The sequence below is a fragment of the Trypanosoma grayi genome, assembly GCF_000691245.1.
Source record: "Trypanosoma grayi strain ANR4 Tgr_460_V1, whole genome shotgun sequence".
Classification (NCBI taxonomy): domain Eukaryota; phylum Euglenozoa; class Kinetoplastea; order Trypanosomatida; family Trypanosomatidae; genus Trypanosoma; species Trypanosoma grayi.
The window spans coordinates 434-11,663 of NW_008826079.1; the positions used below are offsets into that span (position 1 = coordinate 434).

Genomic DNA, 11,230 nt, shown 5'->3' on the forward strand with positions numbered 1-11,230 from the left:
TGGTAAACGCGAAGAATAAAAAGGTGGCCGTGCTGATTCCCTCCGCACATAACAACATGAATATACATTTATATATACATATATATATATATATATAAACCACTCACTAAACGAGCAAGAGGGTAAGAAAGAGATGGATGTGTGTGAGAGAGAGAGAGTGTGTGTGTGTGTGTGCGTGATGCACGTGTCACAGCAGCAGCAGCAGCAATTGAGCGCGCAAACCGCACAACGAGCGAAAGAGCATCACACACGCAGCCGCAGCCATAGCAGCCAGTCGAGATGACTCTCATGCATGCTGGCCAAGCATGCCATTCCTCCAAAATTCAAGCAGAAAAAGAAACAGAAACCGCCATGCGGGAATTGCACAGCCACACACAGACCCATTCTTTATCTTATGGTTCAACGTAACTTCCCAGCTCTCGTCTTTCTCCTTCTCCCTCGATCCGTTTTGTTTTCTTTATTCCTGCTGGTGTTGGTGTTGCTGATTCTATTTGAAAGCTCTGTTCTACGCACCCACAAGCCCCAACAAGCATGGCCATGCAGCACAGAGTCCCACTTGCGTGCGCTCACCCAAACAAACACAACCCAGCATCACGGTGCTGTGGCAGGCGCCCATAGCAATTAATTCCCCCTCCCCCTTTTTTTTTTCTTGCACCTTTCTACCCAACAACACGTGATATGCGTGCAGTGAAGAGTTTATCGCTGGACGCACATACATATAAATAGATGCGCATGCGCGTATGCCCGCAAGTCTGTCCGATTGCGCGCGGACTCCAGACAACCCGCGGTGAGAAGCAACGAGTGTTTAAAGCGCACCCAGAGGCATGGATATACACACACACACACACACACACACACACACACATAAAGAGAATCATCATCCTCGGTGGCATGTGGGTGAAACTGAGAGAGATAGAGAGAGCAAATANACACACACACACACACACACATAAAGAGAATCATCATCCTCGGTGGCATGTGGGTGAAACTGAGAGAGATAGAGAGAGCAAATATGCAGGCATCATTTTCATTCCCACCAGCCTTCCCCGCTCATAATCCATCATGCCCCTTTCCTCGCTGCTCCTCGCCTCGTTTGCCGTGCGCGGCGGCATCCATGTGCCACCACCACCACCGCCTTTCCCAACACACACGCACAGGTCAGCTCTTAAACCACGCTATGTACCTCTTCATAACGGCTGTTTATTATTTTTTTTTTGCTTGTTTGAAACCTCCTCGTTTTTTTTGTTGTTTTGTTCGCCCGTCTTTCTCTTTTCATTTTCCTTCGTTTTGCATTTTGCTCTTCCTTCGTGTGCCACGACGTCCGCAATGCAGGCCTGCAACGGCAGTGCCACATGCCGTGACCCAGACGCCACGCGTTATTCCTGATGATGACGGCGCAGATGCTGATTACAGCGCAAAGCGCCCCACAACGGCGAGAGGCCCCCACCCCCTCACGTGAGGTAGTAGGCTAGCACACCCAGCACACAGAGGCACACGAAGGTGATGACAGCGCTGCTCCATATCGCCTCATACTTTTGCGTTGCCGCCTGTCTAGACCCCTTCACCACCGCTGTCGACCGCTTCTTGTTTCCGCCACCACTACAACTCCTACGACTTCGCGACGGCGTGCCCACCGTTGTTTTAGTTGTTGCCGTTGCAGCTATCAATGGCGCAGGAGCTACTGCTGACGCCAGCTGTTGTGTCTGCGGTCCTAACAGTACTGGAGGCGATTGGGACGGTGGTGATGCATCAGCAGCAAAGCACGAGGTGTTGGTCACTGCGGCTCCTCCTCTGCGTCGTCTCCTCCCTGTTGTTGTTGTTTCTGTTACTACTGCTTCCACTGTATCAGGAACAGCCACCGTATGCTTTGCCATGGCCGCCGTTCTGCGCGGAGATTTGGCAACACATTTTCCCCGCCTCACAAGCGCCGCATCGGCAACCTCGCCCCCGCCGTTATCATGGGCTGCAGCAACAGTAACTTCACTACTCACCCTACTCACCGCCGCCAGTTCTTCCACCGGTGCGTCCTTGTTCGCTCTATCGTGTGCCTCCTGTAGGATCGCCGCAGAGACCTCAAAATCGATCCGCAGCTGCATACGCATCTTCTCCGCCTCTTTCCCGACGTCTAGACGAGCCTGAAGACACGGCAGTAGCACCTCACTATAGAGCACCTGCATTAGCTGCAGCTCAGCGACACGATGATGGCCCCACGCCACTGCCGCCCGTAATTTCGTGCATGCATCGTCAAGGCTGCGCTGCACCTCCATGCGCCCAGACGCGGTGCAGCGCAGCACAACAGCGGCGCAACTGCCGCTGCTACTGCTAGAGCCGTCGTCCTCGTCGCAGCAGCCACCACCGACCGTCATTTTTGACGCAGTGCCATTAGACCGGCAGCGTTCTTGCAGCAGAGCCTTTGCCGCAGCCACGAAGAGAGAAACATCACCCCTCTTTCTTCGTGCGTTCTTTGCGGTGACACCGCCACTGGGAGTCTTTTTGTTGTCGGCCTGCATGCACTGTACTTCCACTGCAGCCGCACGCAGACGAAGCTCCAGCTCCTGGACATTCTCTGCGGCATCTCTGACACAATCGTCAAATGTGGCGTATGTGTTATCACTGCCGCTTCCAGTGGGTATGTTTGCCAGAGCGCGCTGCAGCGCAGCCACATCATCCTCCTCGCCAGCAGGCACACTGAACAGGACGTAGATAAGATGCATTTCCTCTGCATCAACTGCGGTGCTGTTGCCCTTGGCAGACCTCCCCTTTCTGCGTCGCACGGATGTTTCCTTCTCTACACTGCGCTGCAGTGGCAGAGAGGCCAGCTGGGTTTGAAGGGTCTGCATCAACTCTACACTTTGATGCCGGTAGGCAGCGAGACTTTCGACCAGCGCCAGAATCATCTGTTTCATTTCAAGGATCGGTACTATCTCGCTTTCCTCTGCTTTTGTTTCGGATGTTGTTGTTGTTGTTGTTGTTGTTGGCATTGCCAACGTCTTTGCTTCTGTCATCGCTGTTGTTTTTCTTGTTGTTGTTCCCATGGGTGTTGGACCCGCTGCAGTCCCACTATCCACTTGCGCCGATGTACAAAGCGTGTTATTTCGTTCCTCCGCGTTCCGTGGGAAGCCACCACTGTCATTACTGCTAGGCCCGCCGCTGCCACTGGGAGTATCCTCCAGGCTTTCGGGTTGCCGATCCTCCATCGGACGGGACCCACGGTGAGCCGAGGTCCACGTCAGCACGCCGTAGGGGTCATGCTGCTTCTTAACACCGCCCGAGTTGGCTGATGCTGCTTCTGCTTCTGGTGACACTCTTTTTGGCGTCTTCCCGATGGTGACAGTGGTATTGATGGCGCCTGTTGGCAGTTGCAGGGGTTTGGCTGGTGGTGGGAGCCATCCCCTGGCGTCACGTCCATGCTGCCGCGCCGCTGCAACAGCCGCGCCGGTAAACTGGCGCCACGATGACACACGGCCGCAGCACACCTCACCCACCTCCACGCACGTCGCGCCATGCACGGCAAAGCGCTCGGGGAAGAGGAACGTAAGCACCTCGAAGGCAAGCGTCTCCGGCTCCCACTGCTGACGCTCGTCGCCGTGGTCGCGCCCGACACGCACCACCGCCTGCAGCAGCAACGTGATGTTTGTCTCCTCCGCGTCACTGGCGCCGCGGTCCGCCACACCAACGCTGAGTACAATGGGCGTAGGCGGCGCCACCGCTGCGAGCGATGGTGATAGGAGTTGGTGCATCGCTTTCTGTGAATTCATCTTGCCGCAGATGCAGCTGCAGTCCAGCGAACTGTTGTCGTCACTCGCCGTCACCACCGTGTCGCCCATGAAAGTAGATGAGATTTCTAGCCGCATCGCCCGGTCGCCAGTCGGTACGGGGTCGGCGTGCAGCGTGCCGGACATGAACGCGATGACAGCGTCGTGGAGAAGCGAGCGCAGGCGGCGCGCGTAAACGCGGCGCGAGCTGACAAATTCCGCCAATGTGTCGGGCGGCGTCGCGGCGTCTGTGTCGGGCAGCGTCTTGTGGAGAAGGCGGATAGGAACATGCGCACGCACCTCGTGGTAGGCGCTGTCGCTGCAGCCGCCGCACGACGGCGCGATGCAACTGGGGAGCAGCGTCGGGAAGAAGCTGACCTCAACGCCAGAGCGTGCCTCAGGGGCGACGAAGTGCGCCGTCAGCCGGCTCCACGTCTGCAGCACGTGGTCGAGGCGGTTGGTCGTCATGGCACCCCATTCCATTGCACCGTCGGGCAATGGCGGCGCAGCGAACGTCCAGTCCTGTGTGACGCGCAGAGTAGGCCGCGCCACACCGTTTTCGTTGCTGCTGGTGGTACTGAAGCTGCTGGCACTACCGCTGCCACTGCCGTCGGGTGGTGCAGTGCCAAGCACGTGGCAGACGAATTCCTCCGGCGACGAGCAGATAGTGATGGGTGTCGTTGAATCTCCCCAGTCTTCTGTACCATTTATCGCTTCGGCCGTGCCGCCATGATGGAGGATGAGCGGCGCTGTCAACGAGCTGAGGGTTGAAATCCGTTCCGCCGGCAGCATCTTAGATTTACTATTAATACTCGTTGAATGAACAGCTTTTGTTTGCCAGCAGGGGTAAGCCAGACGTTCGTTTTCGGCTCTTCACTGGCACCTTGTATTTCGTTTCGCTTTTGGTTGCTTCAGTTGTTTTGGGCTCCCCTTCCGCAATCGCTGGTGGTGATGTTGGCGATGTTTTGTCTTTGTTTCTGTGGATGCCTCGCCCTGCAGATTCCGCTTCTGCTCCTGCTTCTGCCGCCCAGTTGCTGTGTGCGCGCGCGTGTGTGTGTGTGTGGATGCCCTATCACGCGCAGCTTCGCCCAGGCTTTAGTTTTTGTTTTGTTGTTGTTTTTGCAAACGCCACTGCAGTGCAGCCCAGAACTATATCCACACCCCGGGGTCACAACAAGACGGCGCGGGTTCTGAACGCGGAGACTTTACGTGTACGAGCCTCCACTTTCGGAGAGCCTATCGCTATACTTTCTCTCTCTCTTCCTCTCCCTCTCTCTCTCTCTCTCTCTCTCTCTCTCTATATATATATATATATATATAGATCTCGCTCTTTTTTTTCTCTGTCGGATGTGTGTCTTCTTTCCTTCTTCTTCCCTTTTTTTCGACGCTTGCTTGCCTGCTTCTAACTCTCTCGGTGTGTTCCTGACTAATCAAAACGTCAATGCCGGTGAATCGGCGCGCAAGCCCAATGCAACTAAATACCCTTTTCCCCCGTACTCCCCTTCCACTTCGTTTTGTTTTGTGTTTTGCAGGAAGAAAGAGGTGTATCAAGCAAAGCAGAAGAGGCAAAAAGCTACCTGAGCAATGAGAGACAATGCAAACAAACACGGGGAGGTGAACAACACTCGAGGCACCGCCACGTTGCAAACAGGTGGTAAAGGCACAGATCCAATCTATTTTTTTTTTTTGTTTCTCTTTGTGCGTGTGTGTGTGTGGGTGGGTGCTCTTGCTGTTGCCATGCACGCTTCCTGGTCCTTTTTCGGTGCGCCTCCCGTTGGCCGGGAAAAGTCAAGCCATGCAATAGGCACAGGGCGCCACGTTGAATGAAAACAATGTCTATCGTATCGCTGCTGCTGGTGCTGCTGTTGCATGCGTTATCCCACATTGGCTCGCGAGGCGACCTCTCTATTCCGCTCCACCACACCCATCATGCCGCCCACCCACAGCTGTCGGTCCTCCTCTGTCATGAACGACACCGCCACGTCACGGCGCTCGAAGTGAAAGACAGCACACATGCCGTTCGCGACCGGGCGACGGCTGTGGTCAACAATAACGCCCTTCTTGCGGCGGAAGAGCTTGTGGAAGCGGCCGGCATTGTCGGCTAGGAGCAGGTGCACACCAACAAGGCTCAACAGGTTAAGCACCTCGGTAGGGCTCTTGTCTGATGCTGTTGGGAACCACGAGAAGTGCGGCATCAGTGCCTCCTCGCCGCGGTACGTCCCGACGCGGTCTATCACGCGGAAGAAGCGCAAGTGTGGGCGACCGTTCACCACGTGCTTGCATAGCGTTGAGCCGCGACGCAGCAGCGGCATCAGTTCCCTCAGTGGGCGCCGCAGAATGCCACTACGCGGCTCCGGCGGGGCCTCGATAGATAAGGAAGTGCCAGCGGTGAGCACACTGCTGTCGGCATGGTCGTGCGCGGAGTGCGTCCTCGACGTATCGTGCTGCGTCAGGGACTGCGAGCGGTCATGCGGGGGACGCCGCGTGTCCTCCACGTCGCCGATAGTTCTCGGTTTCGCGTGTTGCTGCTGCTGCTGCTGCTGCTTCTGTGGCTTCTGTTTTTGTTGGTATTGCTGGGGGTGCGGGTATTGCGCCTGTCGTGGGGGCGACCGCCGCGGTGCGCCGACCAGCGTCACGCCGCTAGGCTTTGGTGGAGGCAGGCTGCCTGCATCCGCACGCCCACCCTCGTCTCGTCTGGCATCATCACCACCATCAATATTGGCTGCGTCGTCCTCTTCAGTCGTCCACCTCTCACGGTCGTTGGCAGGGCTAACCACGCAGTCCACGTCGGGGTCTCTGTCGGTGAACCCCGCGCGGCCGACACCAGCCGCGTCGCGCGCGTGCCGCACGGTGCGGTACATGTCAACGTAGAAACACTGCGCGAGGCCCAATGCGTCCTCCGGTGTCATTGTCTCAATACCGCGCAGCGATTCTTCGGGCTCCAGCGCGTAGTTGTTCTTCAGGTAGAATATAATCGATCGCAGGTTGTCTTCATGCACTGGGTACGGAAACACGGCACGTGAGTTCAGTTTGCTACCGTTGTGGTTACTGTTGATGTTGGTCTTCCGTGCGGACGCCGAGTGTCCGTTCGGAGTGCCGTGTCGCCCAGCAGGACTCGCAGCACCAGTCACAGACGCAGTTGTCGCGTTGCTGTTCGGCGAACGGTCATGTGTTGTGTAGTGCGACCTCCTCACGTCGCTCGCCCTCGTCGGTGTGCGCCTCCGCTCCATCGCTACACTCCTCTCGTTCTCCTCCTCCTCCTGNTGCTGTTGTTGTTGCTGTTCCTCCTCCTTTACATCGTCCACGAGCCCCTCGTCGCCCAAGCGGTGGTGGCGGCGGTGTTGGCGTCCGGACGCTGACGCTCCGTTGAAGGGGCGCGTGTCATTGCACGGGTCGGTGTGGCTGCGCCTCGGGTGGCTCCACGAGCTCTGGCGATTCGCCCAACGCGCGTCGCTCGTCTCGTGCTGCCACCCTCTTGCATATTTCTCGTCATGCCGACGTAGGGCGTTGTTGTTGTTGTCACCTTCCTCATCACGCCAGTTGATGGGCCTGCTCCTCCGCGCTGAGGCATCAGTCTGCTGTTTTTGTTGTTGTTGTTGTTGTTGTCCGTGCAGCGGTGGTCGCCCAGCAGGGCTCTGATTGGCGGAGCCGTAGTGCAGCTGCAGCGGTTCACGGAGCGGTGAAGTCACGGTCCGCCCACCGTACTCACGTGGCTGGTGGCGCCGCTCCACCTGTGCAATGCCGTCCCCGCGTCGCAGCGGTGGGGGCACGTCATATCCGTCAGTGCTAAACGGGGGCAATCTACTGTTACTGTTGCTGTCACTACCGCGCTCGTATATTGGCGGCCTACCGTGTAGAGTCGAGCCAGAACTCTCGCGTGAGTGGCCGGGTGCCCCCCAGTCACCACGGGCCACGGTGTTTGGTACTACGCCTGCAGCCACGGGGCTGTTGCTATCGTTGTTGTTGCTCTTGTTGCCTGGCGGGGATGTGGCGGGGTGCAGTCCACCCGTCTTCTCGTCCCCCAAGTAGCGCCGCAGGTACTGGATGGAGTCTTCCACCTCTTCAGAATGCCCACGCGACGTGTGCTGTTTCCAGCTCATTCCGGATGCGCGAACTCTATTCACCCTGGTGATACTCTCATCCTAATGATTTGTAGACATANTATATATATATATATATATATATATACGCGCCCGTGTGGATGCGCGTGTATGTGTGTAGGGTTAAAAAGAGAAATTATGAAAGAGAAAAATAATGAGAATGCGCATAGATTGAGGAATGGGGAGGGGTTCACCAGCACGCACCGTCTCGCCACCAGCGCACCTCTGTGCACGACTGCCCATCCGGCCCGCTCAGCGCGAGCGCCTTCGCCTCCGCCGAGGCGGGCTCCTATGTGAAGAAGAAAAAGGGAAACGGACTGAATGGTGGCAAATGCATCCATCCTGACATGTAGACACAAACACAAACGCATATACATACAAACGCACACATTGGTTTGATTGCTTGTCTTTTCGTTGCTGTCGGCGTGTTTGCCGTTTGTTGTTGTTCTTGTTGTTGTTGTTGTTGTTGTTGTTGTTGTTGTCGTTTTATTTCTTTTCTTTTCTTTTTTTTTTGCTGATCTTGGCCTGCATGTCAACGAGATGACGCACAAACCGCAGGGCAACCCACCCGCTGACACGTGCCGCTCCGCACGCGCTCCAGCAGCTCTCTCTCCCTCTCTCTTTCTCCTCCTCGGGCGAAGGACACACACACACACAGAGGGAAAGAAACAGAGAGAAATAGAACCATGTCCAAGGCAACAATGGGGAAGAGAAAGCGGCGGGGGNGAGGGAAAGAAACAGAGAGAAATAGAACCATGTCCAAGGCAACAATGGGGAAGAGAAAGCGGCGGGGGTATGACGCCCACTGCTGTAGCGAAAGAAGAAAACAGCCGAGGACCAGACGGAGTTCATTGGTGTTTTGCTTCAAGCAGGCATCCCCACGCATTCATTCACCCGACCTCCTCGTTTTGTTTTTATTTTGTTTTTGGCTTTTTTTTTTGATTTCTTGTTGTTTGGGGGGGAGAGGAGGGGCGTTGTTGCCGCCTTAAAGTCACCCGGGTGTTGTTGTTTTTTTGTTTGTTTGTTTTTCTTGAATTTCTGTTGGTTTGTTTCTTTTTGATCGTTTCGTGGAGAAAACGGAGGGACGAAGGACGAAGAGTGGAGGGCGGCGTCCGCTCCTGCTGGCTTGAGGCCACCGGCAGGCGATAATAATAATAATAATAATAATAAAGGAATAGCAAAACCAACAGCAACAGCAACAACAACAACAACAACAACAACAACTGGGCAGGTAAAAAAACAAAAGGAGGTGCAGCATCACACACACACACACACACGCCTCTCACAAAGGAGGAGCACGCCCACAACCCGCCGCGCACACCACCGGCCGCCATAACAGCACGGTAACGCGGGATATGGGCAGCGCTGCTGCCTCCTCACTCACCCGTTCCTTTCCCCACCACCAATACCACCACCCCCGCCTACCGCTGTCCAGACACGCGCTCCCTCTCTATTCATCTCATCCTTCCACGCGCGTCTCTATTTCTCTCCTCATCTCTGCTGCTGCTACCCGACCACCATGTGCGTGCGGGGGCGTACCAGCAGGAGTACATTCGCTACGCACACCCACATACACACACACACACACAGAACTAGGCCTAAACGAAAGACAGACTTCCTCAAGCCCAATCGAACCCCCTTTCATCACTTCTTTTTGTGCAGCAGCGCTCGCCCAAACCATGCCCCACCACAAAGAGCTCATGTGGGAACGCTCGTCGCCACAAAAAGTGCCGTTGTGGCTACCATACGCGCCAGTGTAAAGGCGGCACCACGGTAAAATCCCATTGCCCCCTCCGTCCGCAGAATGTGACGCATGCAGTGAAGCGTGGAGGGATAGCGCAGGTCTTCCTCCGTCGCCGCTATCATCATGCGCCGCCGCACCGTGTCGATAGGGTGCAAGCATAGCGTTGAGAGCGCCGACACAACAAGGCCGGTAGCTACCTGCGCGGCGATGGTGCCGTAGCCGCTCTCTGGTGTCTCGGGAGGAATGAAGGGCCAAATCACATTCAGCATGCCGTCGTGCACGGACTGGTAGAGCAGACTGCCAAGCACGTAAAGCCCAAGGCCTTTGTACAGCAAATGGGGGTATTCATTGAGCATGGGCTGGGAAAAGAAAGCCATGCTGTGGCGGTACTCGTATGCCGCGCCACGGTAAGGCTTCAGGTCAACTGCGAGGCGAAACCGTGCGTAGTCTAGCGGGTACGACACCATCGAGGCCGCCAGCGCTCCAGATATGGCCGCCGTGTAAGTGGCAGCAGTGTACCCCAACGCAGAGTGGTGTGGACAGGCGTTAAACACAAAGGTCTGTGTTGGTAACGCGATAAATATCTGTGCAATGGTAATGGGTAGCAGGGAGACCACCTGGATCAGATTGCCACGCCAGAAGCTACGGTGCCCCTCTACCGCGGCGAGGTGGCGGGCGCAGTGCCACGCCCCGCGGAAGGATCCCTCGAGTGTGCCTAAGCGCTGCAGCTCCTTCTGACACTGCAGCACGAACTTAACGCGGTCGAGTGGGGCGATGAGGGTACGGCCCACCGCCTTGCCTATCCACAGACGCTGGATGTTCTCCACAGAGACATAGTAGTCGACTGGCACTGACGGGGCACCCAGTCCAGCAGCAGGGTCATCACAATCCCCCCCAAGCCCCTCGTGTTGCCTACCCGCACTACTGGAATCCCCCATGTAGCGCCTTTGACTAACAAATGCAACCAAATCGAAAAAGAAAAACGGAGAGCGACTCCTTCTGTCCTTTTTTTTCTGTTTTATTGTTGATTCTTTCCCTTTTCCACGCTATGCCTTACGCCACCACCCTAAACTTGCCTATGGCGGCTGTTGCGGCTGATGTTGGGATTGTCGTTGTCGCCCGCCCTCGCAATCGATAACGAGAAGTCTGCGCACCGCCGGCGTTCACCCCCGCTCCCACTCACCCACGGACACACACGCCCCTCGTCACACGAACCCACGCAGACGGTTTATATGATGAGAGCACAGAACGAACGAGGGAAATGGGGGCGGATCGGCCAAACGACACACACACACACACGCCGGTGCGGTGTGCTCTTCCCCACCTCTCGCACTCTCCTCCTTGTCCCCTTCTTTCCCGCGCCCGCTTGCTCACTCGCTTCTCCCTCGCCGCTCCACCTACAGGAGAAGGAGGCAAAGGCATCAACAAGCAAAGAGAGAAGAGAAAACAGAAGAACGAAGCAAAGGGGTGTCAGCAACACAGAAGGCGGAAGGAAATAGAAAGACGGGGAGCGTGCATGAGCACAGTAGCAGCACACTGAAATGCCGCGTAGTCAAATGGAATACACAAGCAAATGAATTCGAGGGACACTTCTGCCTCTCCCCTCGCGTTTTCCCCGATTCGATTAGCGG

The 11,230-nt window shown here is 56.1% G+C and overlaps 3 protein-coding genes across 3 annotated transcripts; all 3 read right to left on the reverse strand.

Annotated features, from left to right (window-relative positions):
- Positions 1-1,451: 1,451 nt before the first annotated feature.
- DQ04_04601000 (hypothetical protein) lies at positions 1,452-4,547 on the reverse strand (the record flags this gene model as incomplete). The annotated part of the gene is made up of 1 exon (XM_009313684.1): positions 1,452-4,547. One exon carries the CDS (start codon positions 4,545-4,547, stop codon positions 1,452-1,454), a length of 3,096 nt encoding a protein of 1,031 aa, XP_009311959.1.
- Positions 4,548-5,629: 1,082 nt separating this feature from the next.
- On the reverse strand, positions 5,630-7,855 carry DQ04_04601010 (hypothetical protein; the record flags this gene model as incomplete). Its single annotated transcript, XM_009313685.1, has 1 exon — positions 5,630-7,855. One exon carries the CDS (start codon positions 7,853-7,855, stop codon positions 5,630-5,632), a length of 2,226 nt encoding a protein of 741 aa, XP_009311960.1.
- Positions 7,856-9,553: 1,698 nt separating this feature from the next.
- Positions 9,554-10,537, reverse strand: DQ04_04601020 (putative mitochondrial carrier protein; the record flags this gene model as incomplete). The annotated part of the gene is made up of 1 exon (XM_009313686.1): positions 9,554-10,537. One exon carries the CDS (start codon positions 10,535-10,537, stop codon positions 9,554-9,556), a length of 984 nt encoding a protein of 327 aa, XP_009311961.1.
- Between the last annotated feature and the right edge of the window lie 693 nt (positions 10,538-11,230).